The 27,942-nt window shown below is 52.5% G+C and overlaps 3 protein-coding genes across 4 annotated transcripts; 2 read left to right on the forward strand and 1 right to left on the reverse strand.

The window, feature by feature from the left end:
- The first annotated feature begins 456 nt into the window (after positions 1 to 456).
- On the forward strand, positions 457 to 13,457 carry F12 (coagulation factor XII). 2 transcript variants are annotated; one of them, XM_042991596.1, is made up of 16 exons: positions 457 to 535; positions 2,456 to 2,704; positions 5,723 to 5,847; positions 6,218 to 6,275; positions 9,579 to 9,678; positions 9,836 to 9,906; positions 10,200 to 10,310; positions 10,455 to 10,586; positions 10,738 to 10,842; positions 10,991 to 11,156; positions 11,249 to 11,451; positions 11,548 to 11,773; positions 11,986 to 12,122; positions 12,223 to 12,372; positions 12,914 to 13,062; positions 13,153 to 13,457. In XM_042991596.1, the coding sequence occupies exons 3-16, from the start codon at positions 5,791 to 5,793 to the stop codon at positions 13,318 to 13,320; spliced, it is 1,833 nt and encodes a 610-aa protein (XP_042847530.1). In that variant the 5' UTR covers positions 457 to 535; positions 2,456 to 2,704; positions 5,723 to 5,790; the 3' UTR covers positions 13,321 to 13,457. The 2 variants fall into 2 exon arrangements, with proteins under 2 accessions (XP_042847530.1, XP_042847536.1); XM_042991602.1 differs by lacking the exons at positions 457 to 535; positions 2,456 to 2,704 and adding an exon at positions 4,286 to 4,546.
- A 993-nt stretch (positions 13,458 to 14,450) lies between these two features.
- On the forward strand, positions 14,451 to 15,211 carry PFN3 (profilin 3). The gene has a single exon (XM_007085535.3). It carries the CDS (start codon positions 14,746 to 14,748, stop codon positions 15,157 to 15,159), a length of 414 nt encoding a protein of 137 aa, XP_007085597.1. The 5' UTR covers positions 14,451 to 14,745; the 3' UTR covers positions 15,160 to 15,211.
- Positions 15,212 to 16,775: 1,564 nt separating this feature from the next.
- Positions 16,776 to 27,660, reverse strand: SLC34A1 (solute carrier family 34 member 1). The gene is made up of 11 exons (XM_042956735.1): positions 27,552 to 27,660; positions 27,213 to 27,491; positions 27,010 to 27,162; positions 26,819 to 26,962; positions 25,787 to 25,898; positions 25,287 to 25,686; positions 20,307 to 20,376; positions 19,866 to 20,033; positions 18,729 to 18,845; positions 18,504 to 18,628; positions 16,776 to 17,823 (listed from the first exon to the last, which is right to left on the reverse strand). The coding sequence occupies exons 1-11, from the start codon at positions 27,658 to 27,660 to the stop codon at positions 17,320 to 17,322; spliced, it is 2,181 nt and encodes a 726-aa protein (XP_042812669.1). The 3' UTR covers positions 16,776 to 17,319.
- Positions 27,661 to 27,942: the final 282 nt, after the last annotated feature.

Genomic DNA, 27,942 nt, shown 5'->3' on the forward strand with positions numbered 1-27,942 from the left:
CAGCCCCTAGGTTCGAATTTCTGGACCTTCGTAGGGTAGCGAACTGCCAATTAGGGCCGAGCCCTCCGCGGGGACAACAGAGGTGGGTCCTCTTGGTCACGCCCTGAAATCTTGGAGTTTTATTGGATAAAATAAACGTCAATCATCCTCAGCACTGAACCCTGATTGGACCACCAAACAGGGGTGTGGCCCGGGTCCCTCTAACTAGTCTTGACTTTTCTAGGGTTTGTAGGGGATGCATTTGCTATCTTGGGCGTCCTGCGGGCTGACTGTAAGCTGTTTGGGGCCATGTGTCCAGCCATATTTCTTTGGGTTGGCCCATTCTGGAGAGCGCACATCGGAAGCGGGGAGAAGTCCAAAAAAGACTGGCGTCCTCCCCAGCGGCTCCCCAGCCTCCGGCCCCCGCCCCGCCCCCGCAGCCGGATGTTGTGATTTCTCTCCACCCACACGGCCTCGCCCGCCCTCGGCCTCTGCTGCCTTATAAGGCAGCGCTACCACCCCGAGACGTTTGGATGAACTCACACCCATTATACAGGTGGGGAACAGGAGTGCCAGAAGTCCAGTGGCTGACTCTACGCCAAAGGCCAGGAAGAAAATGAGGCTGATATCCCACTCCTGCTTTACACACCAGAAAACGGAGGCTTGTCCAAACTGAGAGAGTAGTGAGAGTAAGGCAGAGCCGAATTCAGCTAGGCTTCTCTGATCCCTATCCATTCATTCATCCAAAAATACAGAGCACCCGTTTTGTGCTAGGCGTTGAGCCAGGTGCTGGGAAATACAGTGGTATTAGCAAGATAGCCAAGCTCTCTGCTTACGTGCTAGAAGGGGGGTAAAGGTTAATCCTATAAGTAATCAAATAAATAGGATGGTCTCAGAGAGTAATTGACTGTTGAGACGCGGGCACCTGGGTGGCTCAGCCAGTTAAGCGTCCAACTCTTGGTTTCAGTTTAGCTCATGATCTCACGGTTCATGGGTTTGAGCCCCACATCAGGCTTCATGCTGACAGTGCAGAGCCTGTGTGGGAGTCTGCCCTTCCCCTACTTGCTCTTTCTCTCAAAAATAAATAAAACTTAAAAAAAGAAAAAAGACATTAAGACAAAATACGAAAGAGTGAGGGGGAATGGTCTCAGGTGTGACATTTGAGGAGATCCAATAGCCATATGTGACTCGTGGCTACTATATTGGACAGCACAGAGAATATTACCATCATCACAGAAAGTTCTGCCAGATAGCACTTGTCTGGAGGAAGGAGTGGCTTCCATTTGCACAAAGGTTCCATGCTGACAACCTGAATAGGAGAAAAATGGTGCCACCAACTGAGAAGGAATGAAAGATGGTAGTCCAGGTACTTTCTGAACCCCTAAACTTGTCTTTGAAGAGGCAGTTCTGTCACCTCTTGAAATTTATGCCCCAAGTCTCTGCTAGAGAGAAGTGGGGTTTTGTGTGTGTGTATCCAGATATTTGTGAGCAGGAACTTTATGGCTTCCTATTTCTCATCCCATAGACCCACACCCCAGCAGTAGAAAGATAGAAGCCAGGGAAAGAAGATGGTGCCTTTTTTCCCTAGTCCAAAATTGATGGAAGACACCCAGGTGTGCAGGGAGAACTGGGGCAGTTGTGTAGAAATTGCTGAGAAGGGGGAGTGTGTCCATATGGGAAAGTTTCTTTACAAACTTCTGTAGATTGAGCCCTTACCGTATGCCAGGCTCTACCCTTTCAAATTTTTTTTTTTAACGTTTATTTATTTTTGGGACAGAGAGAGACAGAGCATGAACAGGGGAGGGGCAGAGAGAGAAGAGAGGGAGACACAGAATCGGAAACAGGCTCCAGGCTCTGAGCCATCAGCCCAGAGCCCGACGCGGGGCTCGAACTCACGGACCGCGAGATCGTGACCTGAGCTGAAGTCGGACGCCCAACCGACTGAGCCACCCAGGCGCCCCAACCCTTTCAAATGTATTCCCATTCAGCTATCTCAACAAGCTGGCCAGACAGTATGAGTGCCTCTACCTCCCTAAAGAGGTGTGGCAATTAAGGTTCATAGGGGCTGAGCCCCTGACCAAAGGTCACACTGGGGAGTCAGTGGCCTCGATGAAATTGAAAGTTTCCTGATTCAGGTTCACTGCTGTTTTGTTTTTCCAGTCCCTACTTCTAAGGTCATTATTTCCCTACTTTAAGCTACTGACTTACAGAGTGATCATGGGAAGTATTGTTTTGTTTTGTTTTGTTTTAGAAACTTCCTGGTAACAATATATGAATTCTTGCATCAGTTAGGACTTCTGGTTGCAACTCAAAGTGGCTTAGGCAAAATAGGGAAATTTATTGGTTCAAGTAACTTAAGAGAAGAGGTGGTAGTTCTTTGTCTTTGGATCCCAGGTCTGTAATGGTGTCACTCAAAATTTGTCCTTCCCATATTCTGACTCTGTTTTTAATCTGTGTTGTCTTTATTGTCAGGCAGGTTTTCTCTCTGAGGTGTTAAAGCTGGCTGCCAGCAGCTCCATGCTCACTTCTTACCAATGAGGCAACTTCTATGGAAAGAGAAAGCCTCTGTCTTAAAGATTCCAGCAAAAATCCTGGGGCTGCCTCTTACCAATTTGATTGGGGTCAGGTGTTCCTTTTGAACAAATCACTGAGGACAGAGAGAGGCAGTGTTCTGATTGGCCAGACATGGGTCACATGCCCACTCCCACCTCAGCTGAAGGATGGGGTAAGTTATTAGGAATCAATCCATCTATATTAATTATCAAATGCTGGTAACAAATCACCCTAAAACTTACGGCTTAAAACAACAATTAGGGCACCTGCGTTGCTCCATCCATTAAGTGTCTGACTCTCAGTTTTGGCTCAGGTAATGATCTCATGGTTTGTGGGTTTGAGTCCTGCTTCAGTCTCCATGCTGGTAACATGGATCCTGCTTGGGATTCTCTCTCTCTCTCTCTCTCTCTCTCTCTCTCTCTCTCTCTCTCTCTCTCTCTTTCTCTCTCTCTCTCTCTTCCCCTCCCCTGCTGGGTCTCTCTGTATCTCTCAAAATAAATTAAAAAAAAAAAACTTGGGGCACCTGGGTGGCTCAGTCGGTAGGCGTCTGAGTTCAGCTCAGGTCATGATCTCACCGTTGGTGAGTTCGAGCCCCACATCAGGCTCTGTGCTGACAGCTCAGAGCCTGGAGCTTGCCTCGGATTCTGTGTCTCCCTCTCTCTCTGTCCCTCCCCACCTCTCTCTCTCTCTCTTCTCTCTCAGTAATAAATAAACATTAAAAAAAAAAAAAACTTAAACAACTATTGGGGCACCTGGGTGGCTCAGTCAGTTAAGTGTCCAACTCTTGATTTTGGCTCAGGTCATGATCTCACATTTAGTGAGATTGAGCCCCCTGTCGGGCTTTGCACTAACAGCATGGAGCCTGCTTGGGATTCTCTCTCTCCTTCTCTCCCTCTGCTCCTCCCCTGCTAGTGCTCTCTGTCTCTCAAAAATAAATAAATAAACTTAAAAAAAAAACCAATCAATTATTATTTCTCACTGTCCGCAAGGTTCGAGAATCAATTATACCTTAAAAAAAAAAAAAATTCAGGAGCAACTTGGCTGTGTAGTTTTAGCTTGAGACCTCCCATGAGGTTGCATGCCAGATGTTGTTTGGGGCTGCAATATCCACTTCCAAAGTGGCCCATTCAAAAAAAAATTTTTTTATGTTTATTCATTTGAGAGAGAGAGAGACAGACAGAGCATGCGTGGGGGAGGGGCAGAGAGAGAGAGGGAGACACAGAAAGCGAAGCAGTCTCCAGGCTCCTAGCTGTCAGCACAGAGCCCAAGGTGGGGCTCTAACTCACAAACCCTGAGATCATGACCTGAGCCAAAGTCGGACACTTAACTGACTGAGCCACCCAGGCTAAAGTGGCTCATTCAAACTGGTGTTGGTTGTTGGCAGGAGACTACTTTCTCCCCACATGGGCCTCTCTGTAGGGTTGCTTGAGTGTCCTCACAACATGGTAAGCTGGCTTCCCCCAGAGTGAGCAACTGCAATCCTTTTTATGACCTGGGCTGAGCAAAACCATCACTTCTGCCATATTCTATTGGACACAAAGAACAACTCTGACTCTAACTCGTGGGAAGAAACTATACTAAGGCATGAAATCCAGGAGATGAGCATCAATAGGGAACATCTTGGAGGCTGACTCCCACAGCATCCCTCCATCCTTCCTTCCCTGTTTGTTCTACTTTTCCTATGTGTAGGTTTCCTTCTCAGGCAGTGTCTCCCCAAGCAGTACAAAATCAACATCTCCCGGCTTGCATTCCTGGTGACATGAGTGGGAAGAAAGTATCTTTTTTCCCAAAGTTCTGGCAAAAGTCCCAAGGCTGACTCTGGCCAAATTTGTGTATATGCTTATCCCTGAACCAATGGCTATGGTCTAGAGATACCATGCTCTGATTGGCCAGACCTAGGCCACACCCCCATGCCTAGAACTGAAGGTAGAACTGGAAGCACTAGGGACTCACCCAGAGGATGAAGGAGGAGTGGTTCCCAAAGGAAAAAGCAGGGTGTCACCACTGAATCAAGGTAAATGGTTTGGGGGCAGGAGAAATAATAATGCCATCCCATCTCCCACACTTTTGCTCCAACTGCACATTTTAGCACCTCTTGGTTTAGCATTTTTCTCATAGGATCATCTACTTTCTTGGCCCACTTTCTGTAGTAGGTAGAATTCTAAGATGGCCCCCAGGACCCATGGTGTATGCATACCTTCTCCTAGTTATTCAGTCCACCACTAATCTGGATGTTCTATAGAAGAATTCTGCAAATGTAGGTAAGGTACCAAATAAATAGACCTTAAAATGAGATTATCATTGGTGGGCCTGACCTAATCAGGTAAGTCCTTAAATGGAATGGGATTCTTCCTGGCAAAAGAGATTCAAAGTGTGAGAGAGAGTCAACATGGGGGAGAGTCTCTGTTGCTGGCTTGGAAGATGGAGGGGACCACATGGCAAGAAATGCAAGCAGCTTCTAGGAGCTAAGTCTGGCCCCTGGCTGACAGCCTACAAAGAAACTGGGACTTCAGTCCTACAAATCAAGGAACTGAATTCTGCCAATGGCCTGAATGAGCTTGGAAATGGATTTTCCTCCAGACCTTTCAGAGAACTCAGCCTTGATCACAGTTGTGTGATACCCTGAATAGAAAACCCAGTCACACAGTGCTGGAATTTTGAGCTACAGATTTGCAAATAAATGGTTATTTTTTAAAAGTTTTTATTTATTTTGAGAGAGAGAGAGTGGGGGGAGGAGGGTAGACAGTGAGGGAAAGAGAGAGAATTCCAAGCAGGCTCTGCACCATCAGCACAGAGCCTGACACACGGCTTGAACTCACGAACCGTAAGATCATGACCTGAGCCGAAACCGAGGGCTGAATGCTCAACTGACAGAGCCCCTGGTGCCCCAATGGGTATTGTTTTAAGCTATGAAGTTTGTGGTTAATTTTAGGCAGCAACAGAAAATGAATATACCTCATCATGGACTCTAAGATCCCTTTAGTAGGAAGCTTCTCTTGGACCTCCTTAACTTCCTCCCAGTAGAACCTGAAACATAGGTTCTTCTTCCCACACTGTGTCAGTCCGTCACCAAATTCCAACTCCCCTGCCCTTGGGGGCCTAGCAAGGAAGCTGCTCTGCTTGACTTTCCACAAACAGCCTATGCCCCACCAGGCCCAAGAGGGCAGCTCGACCAATCTCTAATTCCCAGGACTCAAGGACCTTTGACCAATTCTATTGATCTGGACTCCTGGGCAAGCAGCTAGACTAACAGACGCCATGAGGGCTCTCCTGTTCCTGGGGTCCCTGCTGGGAAGCCTGGAGTCAGCGCTTTTGGTGAGAGCTGTGGGAGCCAGGAAGATTGTGCTGAGATGGCCCTGGGGGTCCCTATTACAGCCTTGGCCTCTGCTCATGACTTTTTGGTCCAGGTGACTAGAAGGCCTGTTTGGAAAGGCAAGAGTAACCCATAGGGCCTGGGGGAGGGGGGGCAGGGAAGAGAGACAGCTAGAGCTGGTGGATATGAGGACACGGCCTTCATTTCTGGGGGAGGGGGACCTTGAGGAGACAATAGGAAGAGGAACAAAGGGTCTGGGTCTTTTGAGAAAATTCCTGCATTTCTGAGATATGAGAGGAAGCTGAAGACTGGCATGGGATCAGAGGTAGGCTCTGACTTTCTGGGAAAATTCCCTTTTTCTCTCCCCTGTAGACTCCACCTTGGAAAGCCCCTAAGGAGCATAAGCACAGAGCAGATGAGCACACAGTAGGTAAGTATCCTGGCTGTGCCTCCTAAAAGACCCTTCAGTGGGAATGAGTATGGTGGGGAGTGTGCAGATGGTCAGTTTGGGGCCCTTGGCACACGGGGAGGGATCCGGGACACCCTTCACTTTGTCCCTACTTTGGCTAGTATTCAGACCAGAGTGCCTACTATGTGTCAGGTCTTTTTCCCATGGGCACTGGGGACCCAGAGTATTGGTGAACTGTGTGCTCTTTGAGAGCAGGGCTTGGGCTATATCTGAGTTCCCAGCCCAGTGCCTTCCAGTCTCCCTCAGTTTCCCCAGCCTCTCTTCTTCTTCTCCTTCCCTCAGTACATCTCATAGGCATCAGTCATGCCACACAGAGGCCAGGGCCCTTATGGACAAGAGCAGGATTCTGAAGCCCAAATGCCTCTGAATCCTGGCTTCATCACTTATGTGCTAGGTGACTCTGGGCAAGTGACTTGACCTCTCCAAGCTTCGTTTTCTCCACCCATAAAATGAGGGTGGTAATAGTAAATCTCTTAGGGTTGTGGAGAAGGAGAAATGAGTTGTTAATCCACGTGAGGCACTCAGCCCACAGACTACTGCATGGTGAATGCTTAAACTATATTAGCTTTTACTTATCAAGTTCCCTTTTAGATGGGGGATGTCTGTATCTCCCCTCTCCTCAAACCATGCAACAGCTCCCCATTGCCTTCATTCTTCCAGGCACTCAATATTTTCCTCAAATTGTGAACTAGATGGACCCTGTCCTGGTAAGCCTTGTGTGGTGAGGCCAGGCCCAGCCCCTCAGCATGGCACTAGGGCCCCACGCCTGACACTGCCTGCCTCTACCTCCTTGCCTCATCTTTCCACACCCAGCCAAACTGCTTTCCTCTCTTTTTCCTGAGCCAACCTAAGTGCCCTGCCTTTGCCTAATCACCTACTTGAAGTCTTCCTCCTCTCTATCTATCCCATTTACATCTTAAGGGTCTCTCCTCATTTAATCCTATTCCTGGTTTGGCCTTCAGCGAGTGCTGCTGTGCCTTTGCCTTTAACGACAAAATAGCAGCACATATGACATAACGACAGAATGCTTATTGAGCACATACTATGTGCCAGACTCTGTGCTAAGTGTTTGATAGACATTATCTCATTTAGGTCTCCCAATACTCCTCTGAAGTAGATAGTCAAGTCTTGTCATTCATGGTTGTCATGTTCTATAAAGTCACAGAGAACACTGAATTAGCAAATACTGAATGACTGCTCCTAAAGGAAATTTAAGGTTAGGTTCCTGTGAGCTCTGGTCACAACATTTTCATCAACTGTCAACATAGAAGCTTATTTTATGTGTCATTCTGTTTCAAGATATCTTACTTACTGTGTTGTCCCTTCATTCATAATAAAGTCATGGCCAGCAGCACTATAACTCATGCCTGGACGAAGCTTTTCTCACACATAAATGTTCTCTAGAATATATATCATGGCCTGCTTGCACTTAGGAACATCGGCACCATATTTGGGGGCCATTTTCAACAGTAAAATCATCTACCAGAAGCACAAAATTTCAAAAATGTGGCTCTGAATAGACTGTGAAAAGGACACATGGTTACAGGAGAAAAGCTGAAACAAGAAGCAGAGCATTACCTTGTTTCACCTTAGCTGGGAATTTGTGCTTCAGGACCTCACATTTTTCACCACTCCATGCACATCCATGAATGACCATAAAAGCACCGTGAGAATTGGTTTAGGGATTACCAATACAGTTTAGCAAGAAGGCAGCAAACAGAGTGGCTATACTATACTGTTTTTAAAAATAATAATAGCTACTAGCAACATTTTTATTGTAAAAACTTTAGAAATTACAGAAATGCAAAAGAAGAAAAAATTCTTCCATAATCCGCTATCTTCTAAAAACCACTCCTACAAACTTTGGAGCATGTCCTTCTAGATTTCTTTTTGATGTATATGTAAATATATTTGTACAAAAATAGGACCACATTTGACATGCTGGTTTTTTGGGTTTGTTTTGTTTTCAAGATCTTATTTTTAAGTAATCTCTATGACCAACATGGGGCTTGAACTTTCAACCCTGGGATTAAGAGTCGCATGCTCTACTGACTGAGCCAGCCAGGGGCCCCTTGACATGCCGTTTTTAACTGCTCTTCTTCATTTAAAATTATGAATACTTTTTTTTTTTTAAGTTTATTTTGAGAGAGAGAGAGAGAGAAAAAAAAGCATGAGTGGGGGAGGGGCAGAGAGTGAGAATCCCAAGCAGGCTATGTGCTGGCAGCACAGAGCCTGGAGGCAAGACTCAATCTCACAAACTCTGAGATCATGACCTGAGCCACAATCAGAAGTTGATCCTTAACGACTGAGCCTCCCAGGCGCTCCTTGAACACTTTCCTGTGCAAATATACCTGCATCATTTAAAGTGATTTTTAGAGGCACCTGGCTGGCTCAGTCAGTGAAGCATGTAACTATTGATCTTGGGGTTGTGAGTTAGAACCCCATGTTGTGTGTAGAGATTGCTTAAAAATAAAAGTCTTTAGAGGCTCCTGGGTGGCTTAGTTGGTTGAGCGTCCAACTCTTGATTTCAGCTCAGGTCATGATCCCAGGGTTGTGAGATTGAGCCACGATTCCCTCTTTCTTCCTTTACCCCTCTTCAGTGCTCATGTGTGCTCTCCCTATAATAAACAAACAAACACTCCCCACAACTTAACTACTAATAGCCTACTGTAGACTACTGATGGGAAGCTTTACCAACAACATAAATAGTTGATTAACACATATTTTGTATGTTAACTGTATTATACAGTATATTGTATTCTTGTAATAGAGTAAGCTAGAGAAAAGAAAATGTTAATAAAAAATCATAAGGAAAATACATTTAGAGTACTGTATTTATCGAAAAAAAAAAACCCACACATAAGTGGACCCGTGTAGTTCAAACTTAGATTTTTAAGGGTCAACTATACTATTATTGTTGTCATTTCACAGATGAGGAAACTAAGGCTCAGAGTGGTCAAGTGACTTCTACATTCAACACGTATTTATTAAGTGGCTACTTTGTGGCAAACACTCTTCTAGGCCTGGGGGCTACAGATTTGCCCAAGGTCACACAATTAGCAGGTGGTGGGTGGGGTCAGGAGCCCACTCCAGCTGTCTGAGTGCAGAAGGGAACATCTTAAGTTCAATTTGGCAGAACTGAACCTCTTGAAGGCATAACAATCTTTTCAAGGGTCTGTTTTCCAACCAGGCCCTGAGGGGTAGCACCTGAGCAGGGTGTGGGGAGCATGGGAAACATCATCAGGGAGTGTGTTATCTTTGCAGTTCTCACTGTCACTGGGGAGCCCTGCTACTTCCCCTTCCAGTACAACCGGCAACTGTACCACACATGCATCCGCAAGGGCCGGCCTGGCCCCCAGCCCTGGTAAGACTACCCAGAAGGGATTGGAGCAGGGACCTGTGGGGGACGGATTCTGCCCATCCATCTGCCCAAGGAACACTGCTTGGAGAAAGGGGGCTCTGAGAGGGAAGGGTGGGCCAGTCCCCTGGGCAGAGCAGGGAAGCTTCATCTTTTTCTACAGGTGTGCTACCAGTCCCAACTTTGAGCAGGACCATCAATGGGCATACTGCCTGGAGCCCAAGAAAGTGAAAGGTACTACACACAGCCTTTGGGGTAGCTCAGGGCCCTCTCCTTCCCACTACTCTACTGGGTATCATCAGTTCTTACCCACCTGGTATTCTGGGCCCATCCAGACCCTTCCCTTCCTCCAGAGGGAGAAGTTCTAGGAGAAGGTAGCCTCATTTTGCAGGTGGGTAAACTAAGGCATGGAAACTTGGAGTGCCAAGGTCATAGGACAAGCAGGTTTGGGTAGGGACTTATCTCCCATGACCCAGGCTGTCTGACTCAGGCTCCCCACTCTTCCTTCCACTGTATCCATCTCTCAGACCACTGCAGCAAACACAGCCCCTGTCAGAATGGAGGGACCTGTGTGAACACGCCAAAAGGCCCACACTGCATCTGTCCAGAACACTTCACTGGGAAGCACTGCCAGAGAGGTAAGGAGATGGTGAAGCCATGTGAGGGGCTGTTGGGAAAAACAGGGGCAGTCCTGGGCCCACTGAAGAGGTCTCTGGATCCCCAGAGACTTGGCATGATCCTGGCCTCTCTTGAGACCACTGCCCTCTCCCATTTGTCCCCAGAGAAATGCTTTGAGTCTCAGCTTCTTCAGTTCTTCCATGAGAAAGAAACATGGCATAGGCTTGAACCGGCGGGTGTGGCCGAGTGCCAGTGTAAGGGTCCTGATGCCCACTGCAAGCCGCTGGCCAGCCAGGGTGAGTGGATGGGTCAGGAATTGGCCTGAGAGGAGGAAGGCAGAGGTCTGGAGGAAAAGCTGTTAGGCAACCAGTCGGGGTGCCTAAAGAAAGGGGAATTTTCTGTGAGGTCTTCGGGCCCAGAGGTGCTTCAATGTGCTCCATCTCCCAGTCTGCCACACCAACCCGTGCCTCAACGGAGGCAGCTGCCTAGAGGCGGAGGGCCACCGCCTGTGCCGTTGCCGGGCAGGATACGCAGGACGCTTCTGCGACGTAGGTGAGTAGGGATCTTGGAGGAATCAGAAGCTCCCTCCCCAGGTAAGAAGGACTCCGGGAGAGGGACTCCGGAGAGTGGGGAAAGTGGCTGAGAGGGCAGTGGGAAACCACACCAGTTCCTGGCTGCAAGGAGCCGCCTCTCTCCCCAGACACTGAGGCGCGATGCTACGACGGCCACGGGTTTGACTACCGCGGCACAGCCGAGACTGCGCTGTCGGGCGCCCGGTGTCAGCCGTGGGCCTCAGAGGCCACCTACCGGAACGTGACTGCAGAGCAAGCGCTGAACTGGGGACTGGGCGACCATGCCTTCTGCAGGTGCGCTGGGTGGGGCGGGCGGGGCATCCCCCTCGGCCCCAGGGCCCTCTGGCGCTCCTTACCCTTTAACAGCGCCCCTCCGGTGGTTACAGGAATCCGGACAACGACACCCGCCCGTGGTGCTTCGTGTGGAGCGGCGACCGGCTGAGCTGGGAATATTGCCGCCTGGCACGTTGCGAACCTCCAGTCCTAGAGGCTCCTCAGTTCCTGCCTCCAACCCAGGTCCCCTCTGAGCACCCGGATTTTCCTCTGCCCTCGCTTTCAGCACTGCAGAAGCCTCAGCCCCCGACCCCAGGTAGTTGGGAAGTGGCGGGGAGTCAGAGGGCGGGCGGCGAGCTACCTTCCAGCCCTTGGTGGGTCTCCCAGCACTCAGCCTGGGCTCCTCCCACAGCCTTGGGCGCGACGACGCCGGAGCAGCCCACTCCCCTGCCGAGTCCCAGCTGCGGACAACGGCTCCGGAAACGGCTGTCCTCGCTGAGCCGCGTGGTTGGGGGACTGGTGGCCCTGCCCGGGGCGCACCCCTACATCGCCGCGTTGTACTGGCGCCACAATTTCTGCGCGGGCAACCTCATCGCCTCCTGCTGGGTGCTGACCGCGGCGCACTGCCTGCAGAACCGGCGAGTCCCGCCGCGTCTGGCGCCCTGCCCGGGACCCTAGCTCCTCGCTCTTCCGAGCCCAGCTTCCGTGCAACACCCGAACCCATGCCCTACCTCCCTCTCACTCTTCCCCAGCGCCCTAGGAGGAAGCTGAAACCCAGCAAGGGACTCGGGGGCAGGAGGCCTGTGGCCGGCTCTGAGCTCGCTTTCCCCCGCATCCCCTCCGCCCGCAGGCCCCCGCCGGAGGAGCTGACGGTGGTGCTCGGCCAGGACCGCCATAACCAGAGCTGTGAGCAGTGCCAGACTCTGGCCGTGCGCGCCTACCGCCTGCACGAGGCCTTCTCGCCCATCACCTACCAGCACGACCTGGGTGCGGGGGCGGGAGCGCCCCCTCGGCGACCAGGGGAAAGGGTGGGGGAGGGCTCGAAGTCCCAGCGTCTGGGTCTCACCCTCCTCCTCGCCTGGGTTAGCCCTGCTGCGCCTGCAGGAAAGAGAGGACGGCCACTGCGCGCTCCCGTCGCCTTTCATTCAGCCGGTGTGCCTGCCAAGCAGCGCTGCCCGCCCAGATGAGGCCGAGGCCGCCCTCTGTGAGGTGGCAGGCTGGGGCTACCAGTTTGAGGGTAGGCAGAACGGCTGGCTAGGGGCGGCAGGGACACCTCTGGCCACCGGGGTAGGCAAGAGAAATTCTCAGCTTTGGTACCACTAGGGACAGGTGGCGCTGACCTGGTGGGTTGGGAAGATTTGCAGGGCCCTTGTGTCTGCAGTCAGCTACTGCCAGGGCCTGGGCTTCACTGCTGGGGCAGGGGAAGGGGAGGTCCCCAAGGCTCCTAAGGGGTACAGAGAGAATCACAATTTCCTTTGGTTACTTCTTGGTACTGTGATGCAAGGGCTAACAAGGATGCTGGCCTCGCGCTGGGGCAGCCGGTTGGCTAGTTGGGAAATATTGTTCGGAGACATTGGGTGGGAAGTGGGAGTGGGGTTCCAAAGCACTCCTGCTCCGCCCCTTCCATTCAAATCCCGGCTCCTCTCTGGGCTCAGTTTTCTTGTCTATGAAATGGTTTTAATAGCAACTCTTCCTCACGGGCTTGCTGCAACAGAGGCCAGTTAGTGGGGAGTGAGCAGGATCGCGAAGGGTGTGAGGAAGGCGCTCTTGGTTCGCAGGGGCCGGGGAATATTCCAGCTTCCTGCAGGAAGCGCAGGTGCCACTCATCCCTTCTGAGCGCTGCTCCGCCCAGGACGTGCACGGAGTCTCTTTTACTTCAGGCATGCTCTGCGCTGGCTTCCTCGAGGGTGGCACCGACGCCTGCCAGGTGAGCCCATGGGCTGGCTTGGTGCCCTCCTCCACCCCATCAAATCCAGACTCCAGACCAAGGGCGCTGAGCCACGTGTCCCTGACTCAGGGTGACTCCGGGGGCCCGCTAGTGTGTGAGGAGGAGGCCGCAGAGCACCAGCTCATTCTGCGAGGCATCGTCAGCTGGGGTTCCGGTTGTGGCGACCGCTACAAACCAGGTGTGTACACCGACGTGGCCAGCTACCTGGCCTGGATCCAGGAGCACACCAATTCCTGACCATCCAGGGACTTGTCTTTCCCTCCTGGGGGGATTCTGGAATGGAAGGGTGGCTGATGCATAATCATGGATGGCAAGGGTTGGGTTTGATTCCTCTCAGCACCCCCAGCCTGGCGCCAGGCATAGAGTAGGCACTCAATAAAGTGCTTCTGAAAATGTGTGAGAGGCATAGTTCTTCAGGGGACCTGATGGGAAATGCCAAGACAGTAAACTGGTGCACTTCTCCATACTCCTCGGGGAACAGGATCTATTAAGATCTTAAACAAGGTATAGATTGGTGTCCAACTGATGTTCTTTGAGCCATACTGTGTACCAAGTCCTGAGCAGGGTGGCTCCATATATTTATCTCTTGTATGAACTAACTTTTTAACTTTTGAAGTTTATAGAACAGAGGTTCTCAATCTCTACTGTACATTAGAATCATCTGGGGAGCTTTTTGAACCTGTGCCTGAGAGCCACTTCGGATCAATTAGATCTCTAAGGAGGGGGTGTGGGTAGTGGTATGTTTTTAAAACTCCCCAGGTGATTCCATGTGCAGTCAAGGCTGAGCACCATGGTTAGAAATGCTTCACATTAAAACAGTGCTGTGGACTCTTAGAGCTGGCAATGTGGATAACACCCCCACCCGAACTTGCACTAGAGCAGTGGGGCTCAAATTGTGCCTGGACCCCCAGCAGCAGCGTCACAAGGGAACTTGTTAGAAATGCATATTCTCTGGCTACCTCCCATACTACTGAATCAGAAGCTCTCGAGTTGAGACCCAGCAATCTGTTTAACGGATTCCCAGGAGATGCTGATGTTCCTAACGTTGAACCAAACTGAGGATTCTGGGGGGTTCAATGGTCACCAGTCTGGGAGGTCTAGCTCTCCAGACTTGCTCTCTTTCTTTTCGTTCTTTTTTTTTTTTTTTTAAGTTATTGTTGACAGAGACAGAGTGCAAGTATGAGCTGGGGAGGGGCAGAGAGAGAGAGGGAGACACAGAATCCCACGCAGGCTCCAGGCTCCAAGCTGTCAGCACAGAGCCCGACATGGGGCTTGAACTCACGAATTGTGAGATCATGACCTGGGCCGAAGTCGGATGATTAACCGACTGAGCCACCCAGGAACCCCTTTTTCTTTTTGTTCTTAAACCCGGGTGCACACTGCGCTCAGTGAGCCATTTAAGTTGGTTTCTCAAGGGTTGTACAGATCGGTGTGATTTTATCTTTCAGGCTAACTTTACAACTTTACACAGGTCTAAGATATGAGCTTCTCTCCCTCACCCCATGTACACATTCTCCAGTGTACATAGTGTCTCTGTGACATCACCACGCCTCGATGTCACAACCCCGCCCTGACATGCCTCACAGTGCATGGAGTTCCAGGCACACGGAACAGCCGGATATCCCTTAAAAGTGCAAGGCGAGGGGCACACTCTGAGCCAGAATGGGGGACTGGAAAGGCTATATCAGTGCAGTGCTGCGGGACCAGCGTATTGATGACGTGGCCATCATGGGCCACTCAGACAATCGCTGCGTGTGGGCATCGCGCCCTGGGGGCCTTCTAGCTGCCATATCACCACAGGAGGTGGGTGTGCTCACAGGGCCTGATCGGCACACCTTCCTGCAGGCCGGCCTGAGTGTGGCAGGCCGCCGCTGCTGTGTCATCCGAGACCACCTGCTGTCTGAGGGAGATGGTGTTCTGGACGCTCGCACTAAAGGGCTGGATGGGCGTGCTGTCTGCGTGGGCCACACCCCGCGCGCGCTCCTGGTGCTCATGGGCCGACGGGGTGTGCATGGGGGCATCCTCAACAAGACAGTGCATGAGCTGATCAATGGGCTACGCAAGCAGGGCACATAGCAGTACAGCTAGGCCACTGGTGGCTGTGTCCAAATAAACTGCTGGGCCTGGCTGGCTTATCCTGTGTTTTTGCGTGTTGGGCAGTTGCAGATGAGGAAACCAGTTTCCAGAAAGATTCTTTCTTTTTTTTTAATTTTTTTTCAATGTTTATTTATTTTTGAGACAGAGAGAGACAGAGCGTGAACGGGGGAGGGTCAGAGAGAGAGGGAGACACAGAATCGGAAGCAGGCTCCGGGCTCTGAGCCATCAGCCCAGAGCCCGACGCGGGGCTCGAACCCACGGACCGCGAGATCGTGACCTGAGCTGAAGTCGGATGCTTAACCGACTGAGCCACCCGGGCGCCCTAGAAAGATTCTTGAAGAGGGGTTGCCTGATGGGGCTGGGATTTTGAGTTCAGAGGCTTCCCAGCCTCCTGTACCCTAGATCTGGCCCTCCTATCCATGAATGCCCTGCAGAGGCCTCTGGCCTGACTTCCCAGGGTCCTTTCCCAAGAAAACTTTCCACACCTCTGTGCGGGACAAACTGTAAAAGTAGTTCCTCCCACACCCCTCCCAAAGCAAACCCCAGCTAGACCCTATGGGGTCAGGGAGTCAGGCTGGAGGCCAGTGTACTAGTCACCCCCTCTACTTGGCAGGAGGAAGCCTTTTCAAGTGTCAGTGGGTGACGGAGTAGGGCTGGTAGCTTGGAGAGCAACTCTGGGGCTCCCGGGTTCTTGCATCTCCTCCCACATATCCCAAAGGGAGTGGGAGAAGAGCACATGGCCAAGACCATCACGACGAGGTCTGGACCCTATAGCCGTCTGCCCCCTTGGAGTCCAAAGGCCCCAGAGGACTCTCTAGACTAGAAGGAGGAACTTAGGCATTCCCTACCCCTTGACCTTCACTCTGCAGGCCTCAGCTCCAGGGGCCCTATGGAAAAGGAGGAATTGAAAAGCTTGGATGGATTTGTTTGTTTTAGTGTTTATTTTGGGGTGGAAGGGGCAGAGAGAGAGGGTGACACATAATCTGAAGCAGATTCCAGGCTCCAAGCTGTCAGCACAGAGGGGCTTGAACCCACAAACTGTGAGATCATGACCTGAGCTGTAGCCAGACGCTTAACCAACTGAGCCACCCAGTGCCCTGAAAAGCTTGGATGGGTTTAAATGAGGCTTGGTTTATTGCCCAAAGTTAAAGGACAAAGGTGGGAGGGAGGGTGGCCAGTCCCTGACCACTATGTGCTGGGGCCCAGAGCATGGCCTCTCTTGCCCATCTTCACCTTCCCTGTCCCCTCCCTCAGTGTCCCCCGACAAGCCCCCACCTGTCACTTGTTTTCTGGAACACTAATCTTATCCCAGAAAGGGGAAGTAAGGTGGGTAAGTCCAGAGGCAGAGAGAGACCAGAGGAAGTCAGCTGGATGGGGAGGGTGGGAGAGTGGGTGGGGATGGTGCAGAGAGCCCTTCTTATGGTTGCCTTGGGGGTGGCCCCAGGCCCTAGGGGGGACTCCCAGGGAGTCTGAATCTGGTTTGGCTCATTAAGGTAGGGTTAAGTGGATTGTTGGGGTGAGCTTGCAGGAAATAGTGCTGCTGGACCCCAAGCCATGGCCTACCCCCACTCCCCAGATGGAAGCAAACAGACTTGTAAATGCATGAGAATTTAATTCCTTTTTCATCACGCAGTATTGGGAAAGGGGGTTGTAGTGGTGCCACAGAACAACTGGGTGAGGGGGAGAGTGGCAAGTAGAGAAAGGAAGGTGACAGGGAGGGTGAGAACTCAGCCAGTGACTCAGGCACCCACATCTATGCACAACCAAACAGCTGCAGGTCCTGTCCTCAGACCCACCTTACTCCTGCTCCACTGAGTCGGACTTGTGTGTCCAGGAGAACCAAGCACAGGTCTCCAAACAAAGCCTCCTGGTGTGCAGAGGACTCAAAATCATACCCAGGTACCCTGTAGCCTGCACACAGCCCTCCACGGGTGCATCAGTTCACACATGCAGGCTGACATACAGTATTACCAAACATGCCCACACATGCACACACACTGACTCTCAGTCACACAAGCCCAGACCTCTGAGGACCTGTACAAGGACAGGCCCGTGCCCAGAGTACACAGACACACCCCTCTGCCCTTCTACAGTGGGCCCCAGGCACAGGCCCTTCCCTGCCCTGGGTGGCAGTCTGGGCTAGAGGCGGGTGGCATTGTGTTGAGCAGGCAGTGCCAGACGGGGGGAGGGTGTGGCAGGGGGCAGCTCCTCCAGGAAGACCCTGGCGGGCAGCGGGGGTGAGCGGGGCTCAGGAGTGGCACAGCACAAAGTAGCACGGGTGATAAGATGGTCCAGGGGCTGCAGGGAGTGCATCCAGTGGGGCAGGAAGTCCCATGTCTGCAGCCACTTGGGCAGGCGTCTGGGGCTGCGATTCTGCAGGACATTGACGAGCACCACAAAAGCCAGCAAGGCCCCAAATGGTGCACCCACCCCCGCCATGGCCTGCCAGCCTGCCATGGAGATGCCAAACACCAGTGAGGGCAGTAGCAAGAAGCACAGGAGGAGGTAGAGGACAGCAAACCAGCGGTACTTGGCAGTGCGTTTGCCCAGCGCCTTGGCCATGCGGATTGGCAGGCGCGTGCAGGGCACTGGGTACCACAGCAGGATGCCTGAGATGTTGAAGAAGAAGTGGCAGAGGGCAATCTGTAGAGGAGAGGGCAGAGGGGCTGAGGTGGGCATGGCTCCAGCTCCCTGTCAGGCCGGCAGGGATAGATAATAGGAGCCTGGCCTGGAAAGGCAGCACGAAAGTCACCAGAGGGCAGATGTGCTCCTAGCATAATACTGAAACACTTCCAGACCAGGTAGTAAATAAATGCTGCCCTAACTACACATTTTCCCCCACTGACCCCTCTTGCAAATTCCCCAACAGATTCTGCCCAAACTCAGCAGTAAAAAGATTCATTCTAGTTTCTGGCTCAGCTGCTCTGTCATCCTTATTGGTCCGAACCCTGGCCCCAGCCTCAGGTTTGTCATTACTTCTTTGCTCCTAGAACAGCAACCCCTTTGCCATCTTCCCCCCCCCCCACTTGTCCTTAATCCCTCAGAATGGGCCAGCCCCCCTCTCGCTGCACCCCTTCTTCAGAGTGCAAATCCCACTCACTGTCATTGGTGTGATTATGTGAGTAATGTCTACCCATTAGATGCTAAGGTTTTGGGGATGGCACCCGGTCTCCTTTGGCCCGTATAGTTTCCAGAGCCTGGCATAGTGGGCAGCCCCTAGTAGGCAGTCAAAAACTCTGTTACATGATGTCCCACCCTGGGTCAGGTGCCACACCCCAGTCCCAGCCCTGTCTTGCCCCTGGCAGGCACCCTCCTAGGCGCACCTGGAAGGCGCTGGACAGCTTCTCCCTGGGGCTGGCCAGTGCAGCCAGGATGGCTGTGGTGGTCGTGCCAATGTTGGAGCCCAGTGTGAGGGGGTAGGCCCGCTCGATGCTGATCACACCCAAGCCTGAGGCCAGACAGAGAAGACAGATTCTCCTCAGCCCCCTCCTTCAGCCCTTTCCCTGCCAGCCCACCCTGCCCCACCCTGCCCTGCCATGGGCACTCACCAATGAGTGGAGTGATGGCTGAGGTGAACACAGAACTGCTCTGGACAACGAAGGTCATGCCAGCTCCCACCACCATGGCAAAGTAGCCTGTGGCCCAGGTGAAGGGGGCGGGGAAGTCTACGAGGACACCCCCATCCCAGCAGGGTCAGTAGGAGGGCATTGGGAGAGTAGCCAGGACCTTTCTTAGGGAGGAGGTATTGGATGCCAGCTTCCAAGTGGGGTCTTGTCAATCCCCTGCTCAACTGCAGTGGCTTCCACTTATAGTCCTCCTACATGATACCAGATATCATGGCTGCTGAAAAGCCCTCCCTGACCCCTGGCCCTCTGGCGGACTTTGTTTCTTGCTTCCCTAAGCTCCCATAGATGTACCTTATTCCAGCATTTGTTAGCCTCTGCTGGTGCCAGGCAGCATCTCAAAAGTTTGAAATGCAGTTTAAAATGAAAATCAGGTGGTGTCACTCCCCTGCCCCAACCCTTAACCCAAAAGTGGCCCCATTACCCTTAATAAAGTCCTGGCTCTGAGCACAGCTTGTGGGGACCCTGTGACCTGCTCCACCCTGTTACCTTACTGACCTCTCTCTGCCTGGCTCACTCTTCAGACACATCTGACTACTACTCCTCATTCAGCCTCCTCACAGAGGCCGCTGACCACCCATTGAAAGAGGTATCTTCCATACTGTATATTTGTCACTTTTGATTTCTTCTCAGCAGTAACTTCTCTATCTGAATATATCCCCACTCAGTCATTTATTTTTCATTGCATATCCATCTCCCCCTCTGGCCTGTGAGCCCCCTGAGGGTAGGATTCATTTCTGGGGCTCACCTCTGTATCTTTGGCACTAAACCATGCTTGGGCACACAGGTTTAATGAATATATGTTGAATGAATTGGTGGCCTCTGAGGATCTGTTTAGAGCCACCTGCTAGAATGGAACCACAGCCAGAGACAGCCTCAGGTCCCCAGCTGCCAGCACCTCAGGGTCCTTAGAAATCACCTGGCCCAACCTCTTCTTTGTTCACAGGGAGAAACTGAGGCTCAGAGATGGCAGAGCTTTACCCAGACCACATAGCAAGTGGGACTTAGTGAGATTTGGAAGGGCCCATCCTGGGGCCCACACACCTAGTTCCTGGGGCTTACCAGTGTTGATAACCTTCTGAATGACCTTGGCCACTTGGCCCTTAAGCAGAGAGTTGAGCATCTTGACGAGGAGGATGAGGCAGGTGCATAGGAGCACTAGGGAGCCAGCCAGCAGAATGAGCCCCACAGCCAAGTCAGGGAGCCCCGTGTCCACGAAGATGTGGTTGCCTGGCAGAAGAGGTGTCAGGCTGCTGAGAGCTGAACACCCACAGCTGGTTCCCAGCATCCCACCTCTAGTACCCTTTTGGGAATGGAGTCTAAGGCCCCACCTCAGGCTACTTCAGCCTCAACAGCAGGGCCTAACCCAAGCCCATGAGCTGGGCTGATTGACAGCTGGCTTTCCTGAGGCTGATAGCAGCAGTGGCCAGGTTGGGGACAGCCCTTCCTCTGCCCGGCTCTGCCCCTGCCATGCCAAACATCTCCCATGATGCAGACACTCACATTTCTCCATGGTGGCATTTCCAAGGGTCCAGCTGGTATTGGCCTCTGCCCTGGGCATGGGAGTGGGAGCCTAGGTTAAGAGAAGCGTGACTTAGAATTTAGGAAAATGCAGCAGGGCTTGGGGATAAGGTGGGGGTTAGGAAGAGGTGGGGGATGGGGGGATGGAAGTGGGCCTCCTGGCTACGTCCCCTTGGACAGCTTGCTTGTCTTCTTTGAGCCTGTCTCCTCTGCTGGAGAGATGGGGATGAAAACACCTGCCACACAAGAATATGGCCGTGGTGAGTCCTCTGAATGTTCTGTGCTATCACTCTGCTGATCTGGCTCTCACTGGAGCCTGCAGCCTCCTGATCCTGTGGCTTCTTGTCCTTGTTTTCTTCCACCTCTCCTTGGTATTGGGTGCTACTGACCATGGCCCTCCTTCTGAAAACTCTCCCTTCCCCATTCTTTATTATCAGTCTGTCTCTTGGTGCCTCCCACTTCCCCAGTGTCTGTGCCCCATCCTTTCCCCTGAGGCACCATCAGCCCAAGCCCCATTGTTCTCTCGCTCAAATCCTTATGGGGGGATGTTGGGGTACAGGGAGTGGGGGAACCACCGGTGGAGAGAAGTCCAGGCCCACCCTTCCTCCATCCCACACCTACTGCCAGTGAAGTGAGGGGAGTTCCTTCTGGAGCCCCCCCCCCCAATTCAAAGGGCCCAGAGCCAGGCAGGCCCAGGCCTCTGTCACCATCCAGGGATGCAGCCCAGCATGGCCAAATGGCCCAATTTTACAAGAGAAACCACATACTTTACAATCCTGTGAGGGCCACTAATTTGCAACCTCACTGGATTGAGGAATTATGATTTTTTTTTTTCATGCAACTGGGGTGCCTTACCTTTCCCTCAGGATTCTAGCCTTGAAAAGAGAAAGTGGGCTGGGCTCGGATGGGGAGAAACCATCTCACAAAGGAGGAACTGAGCCCCAGAAATAGGCAGTTACTCCCAGGGCCCCAGGGCAGAACACAAGAGCTACAAATTTTCCTTATACACATTGTGCCTCTCTGGGAGCTGATAGGGGCCCTGGTCCAGTCCCCAGGGAGTTCTGCCTCCCACCCCCACCCTGGACCTCCTCTGTGCTGAGGGTAGCATCTCAGGTGCAGGACTGGCCCTTCAACGTTGCAGCTTCTTTGGGGTTTATTCCAAACTGTGTCACTTATAAAATGTATAATAGTAAGAAATATTTCTGGTGTCTGGCTTTAAATCAGGTTTATTTTAGTGACATGTGTCACTGTGAGTGGGACACTGTGCTCATCTGTGTTCCAGCTGGCCACACCTGGGGCCTGGGGCACCCTCAAACCCAGGCCAGAAGTGCAAACTGAGAAACCAGGGGAGAATACTCTCTGTTGGGCTGTGTTGGAAAAGCAGGCCAAGAGAGTGATGGGAGAGAGCCATGTGTTTGCTGTCCAGAAGATCTGAGCAAGTCCTGTTTCTTAGCACCAACTACCTGGGGCAAGTCATATCACCTCTCTGTACCTGTTTAAAGCAGGATAGCCAAAGAGCTGTTATAAAGGTTACAGGAGAAAATGTGTGTGAAGTGCTCTCTGCAGGCTTATGCCATAACAAGTCTTCAGTAAATTGTGCCTCCTAATACGGATTAGACCCCCCCTCCATCCCTGGGCCCATTCAGGGTTGCATGATGGGAAGGGTGGATGTGTATGTGTTTGCATGAGATTGACTTCCTAGGTCAGGATCAATGACTCCTGCACGTGTGCCTGAGGATCCTGGCCCTTTTGGGGAGGACCTTGGTGGGCCAGCCTGGAACCCTGGGAGGCAGATGACCCCTGAGATGAGTGCATACCTGACCAGCCTGTGCCCCACTGACCTGGCTGGGCCTATGGATCTCTTAAGGGAGGAACTTCGCTGGGGTCCCATTCAGGGCTGGCTGTGTCAGGGCAGGGCAAGACTCAGGGCTAAGGCCTTGAGGGTTTTGAACCTTGACCTTCATGCCTGGGATTGTGTGGTTCTGGCTGAGCTCACAGAGGGGAATCCAGAGACTGTAAAGGGCAAGAGAGAAGTAGGAGAGTGGGGAGGCCAGAGAGTGGGTAGACTGCACAGTCAGGCTGGGGGTAGGTACTGAGGGAGGGGAGGGAGCAGGCCCAGGGCTTCCTTGTCTAGAAGGTGGGACCTCTAGCCTAGATAAAGAACTGGGCAGCCCAGGGTCTGGGACATATCCCTAGATGTGCCCATCCTGCCTGGGCCTGGGAGTGTGGTGGGGGTGGTGAACTCTGTGGGAAGAACAGAATAAATGAGCACCAGGCAGCCCTAAACTGAGATCCCAGCTCAGCCACTCCCAGCTATGTGATCCTGGAACACTTAAGCTCTCTGGGCCTCAATTTCCTTTCCTACAGTGTGAGTTTTATGATGCTGCCCACCTCTTCCCAAGAGACTAGTATTGAGGAATCTTGGAAGAGAGTTAGGATCTAAGTGCCTGTAGGGACACCCCAAATTAAGGAAGCACCTCTGAGATTAAGCTCACAGAAGACTGCCAGGCTCCAGAAATCCTTCCCCTGGAGAGAAATGCACAGGATGTGGGCCTGTGCTGTTGTTCAGCCTGCAGGGTTAGGGGAGCTCTAGGGTCTTTGTTTTTCTGGAAGCAGAAATCACCGTGCCAGCAGCGCCGTCTGGTGGCAAAGAGGAGAAATCCTTTTTAGAGCAGTACCTACCACTCGGGAGCAGTCTCTGGGTGGCTGTGGTTGTCTGGTGGCATTCAGGCCTGGTGGGCAGAGCGGGGAATGGACACATATGATGGAACACCACACTGGCTTCTGGATGAGCCGGCGAGATGGGGGTTCCAGGCTGGCTTCTGGAAGAGCCAGTGAGATGGGGGTTCAGAAGCATGGGCTCCAGATTCCACCAGGATTTTCATCCTACCTCAATGGCATGGACCTCCGCAAGCCTCTCTGAGCCTCAGTTTCCTCAACTATAAAATGGGCAAGTGATAAATCCTGTTTCCCCATTGCAAGTCTTCAAAGGATGCTCGTTTAGACCAGGCGAGTATGGTTGACAATCCATAGGATAAGTACATAAGAAGGTAATTTTCCAAGACAGTGTTAGGTCCCTGGAGTGTCAAGAGGTGTTGGGACACTAAAACTGCCTCTGGGTTTTTTTCCACCGTCTCAGACTCCCAGTACTGTCTTTGGTGACTTCGTTCCTTGGAGACTGTTTTGGGTGAGGTTGGGTCCAGTTTGGTGAAAGCTGGAGGCCACGAGGACAGGTTGGAAGGGAGACTCGGTGGCCAAAGGAAAAATTCAAGTCTTTGGTGCAGCAGAAACCACCAACACACACAGCAAGAGCAAGCACATGGCTGCGGAGCCATGTTCCACAGGATCTGACCTAGAGAGAGGGTGAGAACAGGGAGCTTGGATCCCACCCCTCAGCTACTCTCCAAGCCAGGGAAATCCCATCTGGATACTGCTCTTAAAGAAAAGTTCTCCTGGGAGAGCTGGGATGAGAAACCAGTGTTCAGGCCAGTGGCATCAGGAGCAGTGAGGCCAGCCCCTGCCACGTGAACTTGAGTGGGTTACTTCACGTCAGTGGGCGTCAAGTTCCTCTTGTGGAAGATGGGATACTCATGTCCACCTTGCCAGCGTTTTGTGAGGATCCCATCGGGACAGGGTTATGTCCGGTGTACGTATTACAAGGGGAGACCTGCTGAATGCAGCTGCAGGTGGGCAACGGGGATTTCAGAGCAAGAGAGGAACTCCACAGCTCAGGATCTCCCTTGCATGGTTTGTTTTGTGTGAAGATCAAACCGTGTGATTTCTCTGTCGTCCAGATTCTGCTATGAAGTAGAGAGGATTTGGGCAATTCAGAGAGCTGAGAGAGGGCCCAGAGGGTGGGTGAGAAGGTGGCACTGTGTTAGAGGGGTCACAAAGCCAGTGTAAGAGCTGCCCGTATGGGCTTTTTGATGTCAAACTGCCTTGAACACTCAGAAGGACTGAAACAGAGCTGTGCACCACTCAGATGCAAAGGAACCTCATAGGGCAGGGTTGAAAGGATCTTCTCTGTTCACGCTGAGATAAAGGGCCGGTAACATCAAGTAGCAAGTAGGAAGGATGAGGGGGCCAGGCTGTGCTACGCCTTTGGCTTCAGCTTTCCTTATATCTTGTTCCAAATGGAGTTGCTTCTTATATGTGATAATTAGGGAGAAGCAAATACTGTGGATTATGGTTTTGATGAAGCATTTCCTTTTTTATGGCTGAGTGAGAAAGTGTGCTAATTGCCTGCTTCCTTGTTAGCCTGGTGTAATGGCAGGTCCACAAGTTTCCAATCAATGTCTTCATTCTGGGCAGGGAAACGGTGCAAAAGGGCAAGCAGACACACGCCTGTGGCAGTCTCCAGGGGGAGGAAACCCTATGTCAGCACAAGTGGCTGTTGTGTCTCCAGTGAGGTCTCTACGTGGCCTTCTTGTCTTGTTCCTGTTTGTCCGGCTTTCCAAGGCATCCTTCTCCACCTTCCCTCCCCCTCCCCCCATTACCTGGGTCCCCAAACACAGCAGAGCTGAATCACTAGTCTCCCTGGCACCCTAGTTGGGGGGAGAGAGCCCCACACTGCTAGGCCTGCACACAGGGCCCTGAACCGGCAGGACAGGCTCTGAGAGTCTCAGCCTCTTGAAGCCTGTTCTCTCTACCTGTGAAACCAGAAGGTTGAGCTAGACCAGTGGTTCTCAAACTGGAGCATGGAGCAGACCTAGAGGACTTGTTGAAACATAGGCATGCCACCCCCTGCCCCAAGTGTTTTTTTTAGAGTCTAGGGAAGGGCTGAATACTTTGTAGCTCTAATATGTTCCCAGGTGGTACAGATGCTGCTGGTCCATACTTTGAGAACCACTGGGCTAAATCAATTACATGCTGACTCTAGTTGATTGGTAATAGCTGCCTAAAGTCACTGTGAGACTGGAAGGAATCAGGACAACATTACTTGGGGCTAGACCTGAGACTCACCTCCATGGGGTCTGGGCGGCACCAGATCCGGATGAGACTATGGTTTCTCAGGGACTCGTCACCGGTGGCAATGCTGGTAATCACAGACTTGTCCAGCTGTGGGCAAGATGTGGGTGGGGAGAATGAGAGAGGGGTCTTTACTATCCCCCGGCCCCCACCCCGTGCCAACCTTGCCCCCACCTGGATGATGAGCTTGGTGAAGGGCTCTGTGATGATCTTGAGCAGATCAGGGGCATCACGGCCGCCACGGATGTTGAAGGAGGCAACCACCAGTCCAGTGACATGGTGCAGGTACCCAGTGGCAGCCTCCAGGGGCAGCAGGACCAGAACTGACAGCCAGTTAAAGCAGTCGTGCACCGTGGCCCCCGCGAAGGCCCTAGGCAGGGAGGCCACATTGCAGGGCAGGCCAGAGCCGGGATGCACTTACGGCTGGGGGCTCCTGGCACCTGGGACCACCCTCCACTGACAAACACAGGCCCCTCACCACTCTACCCCCTCACCGCCGGAAGTCAGTCCTGTCCCCCGCCTGCATCAAGGCCACAATGGTGTTGGTGACAGAGGTGCCAATGTTGGAGCCCATGATGATGGGGATAGCAGAGCTCACCTCCAGCACTGGTAGAAGAAGAGAGGACCTCCTAACTAACTATGTGAGAGCCACTCAGCTCCTGTCCCCACAACACATCCCTCCAGGTTCACTACCCATGTCCCAGCCCCCGTCGGGCAGTCCTGCCATGATGCTGCCCAGCCTTGGTGTCACAGGTTCATATGGGCACATGCTATATGTGTGCATGTATGTGAACAGATGCACTGCATGTGCACATATGCAGATGAGGGCACATGACTTGTATGCAAATGAATATCTGTGCTTGTGTGTGCACATGTGCACGAGTGTGATGGTTAGTGCTGTGTGTCAACTTGGCTAGACTATAGTACTCAGTCTTCAACCCAGCACCAGTCTAGATGTTGCTGTGAAGGTGTTCTGCAGATGCGAGTCACTTCTACAACCAGTTAACTTTAAATAGAGAGGATTACCCTTGATCACCTGAGTGGGCTTCATACAATGAGATAAAAGGCCTTACGAGAAAAATTGAGGCTACCCAGCGTTGGCTTCTGCCCAAGAGTTCCAGTCTGCCCTTCCTCATAGCCTGCGCCATGGCTTTTGGCCTTGCTTAGCCAGCCCCACAATCATGTATACCAATTCCTTGCAATTAATCATATGTATATCTCTAGCAGGTTCCTTTTCCCCGACTGATAGAATAAGGAACTGTGTGGTGATGTGGAGCTAAGCCTTCCTGGGGCTGTACTCCCCATCTGGCACCCTTTCCAGATCTTGGGGCACCCCTCCTGGCTGAGACTCCTGGCCCTGACTTGGAGGACAGGGTGATTGATGCTGGAGCTCTGCCCTTTGCCTTTAGCAACCTGTCCCCACTCCTCCCCCCTGCCCCCGGCCTCCTGGCCCTGACACACCACCTCAGCCCCCATCCACACACCAGCCCCCATGCTCTTTCCCTAGCCCTGGTGAGCCAACTCACAGCCGGAGGAGACCATGCTGACAATGATGGACGTGGAGGTGCTGGAGCTCTGCACCAGCACAGTCACCAGGATCCCAACCACCAGCCCTGCCACTGGGTTGGACAGGATGGCATTGTCCTTGAAGATGTCGCCAGCCACCTTCCCTGGGGAGCATGAGCCAGTGTTGCCTGATGCCCTTCAGGAACCCTGCCCTGATCCCCTCCTCTGGCCCTACCTCCAGCCAGCTGGAAGGCAGAGCTGAGCACGTCCAGGGAGCAGACGAAGAGGTAGAGAAAGGCGAGCATCAGTGGTACCTTGAGGAGTGTCATGCCAGCCCGGCGCAGCTTCTGGGCCAGCCCAAGCTCTGGAGATGGGCCAGCCATGAGCACAGGGGCCAGGGTCTAGGGCACTGACTGCTGATGCCCCTGCTGTCCACCCCCTTCCCAGGCCCACCTGGTTTCTGCTCTTCCTCCAGGGCCAACTTGGCAGGCAGCGGGTCATGGCACTCCAGAACCTCCCCATAGGGGCAGCTGTGCTCAGTAAGGGCCACAGGGCCCAGGCTGGGGAAGGCATAAGCGGAGGTCCCTGGAATCCTGTGCAGGACTGGGGAGGGAGGCTGGTCAGCAGTTCTCAGAAGCCCTGGGACAGGCAGGGTTGGCTGGGGGTGGGGGGGAGAGGCAGAGGGATGGAGACCTCACGAGGGATGTGAGCAACTCGGGGCACACAGGGACCAGGGATGGCAGCAGCACTCACCCTGAGGGCTGGGCACATAGGCAAAGGCTGTCCCACGCATCATGTGTCCCCCTCGGACTGGGAGTGGGGAGACAGCCGGGCCCCCCAGCCTCTCTCCATAGGACATCATCCTGGGCACACACAGTGGGGCCGCAGCAACACTGAATGACAACTACTGTGTCCTGAAACTTACACATACACACCACCCCTCAACATCCATACCTGCATACTTACATGCACAAACACCCATGGTGTGTAAATCCCAAACACACACTCAGTGAAGTATACCCTCCACCCCCACATATACTCAGAGATGCATACTCAGGTGCTCAGCCCAGATTCATTTATTCTGTCATTCAGCAAGTATTGATTGAGCATCTACTCTATCCCAGACGCTGAGCTAAATGATGGG

This window comes from Panthera tigris, chromosome A1 (assembly GCF_018350195.1).
Source record: "Panthera tigris isolate Pti1 chromosome A1, P.tigris_Pti1_mat1.1, whole genome shotgun sequence".
Lineage (NCBI taxonomy): Eukaryota > Metazoa > Chordata > Mammalia > Carnivora > Felidae > Panthera > Panthera tigris.

Excerpts from the sequence above, each read along its gene's own strand:
- SLC34A1 (XM_042956735.1), bottom strand. The coding sequence starts at position 27,660 with ATGATGTCCTATGGAGAGAGGCTGGGGGGCCCGGCTGTCTCCCCACTC. Across the intron at positions 27,492-27,551 it reads CTATGTGCCCAGCCCTCAGG|GTCTCCATCCCTCTGCCTCT; the intron begins GTGAGTGCTGCT and ends ATCCCTCGTGAG. Across the intron at positions 26,963-27,009 it reads GGCCAGAGGAGGGGATCAGG|GGAAGGTGGCTGGCGACATC; the intron begins GCAGGGTTCCTG and ends CATGCTCCCCAG.
- PFN3 (XM_007085535.3), top strand. The coding sequence starts at position 14,746 with ATGGGGGACTGGAAAGGCTATATCAGTGCAGTGCTGCGGGACCAGCGT.
- F12 (XM_042991596.1), top strand. The coding sequence starts at position 5,791 with ATGAGGGCTCTCCTGTTCCTGGGGTCCCTGCTGGGAAGCCTGGAGTCA. Across the intron at positions 11,774-11,985 it reads GCGCACTGCCTGCAGAACCG|GCCCCCGCCGGAGGAGCTGA; the intron begins GCGAGTCCCGCC and ends CTCCGCCCGCAG. Across the intron at positions 13,063-13,152 it reads GTGGCACCGACGCCTGCCAG|GGTGACTCCGGGGGCCCGCT; the intron begins GTGAGCCCATGG and ends TCCCTGACTCAG.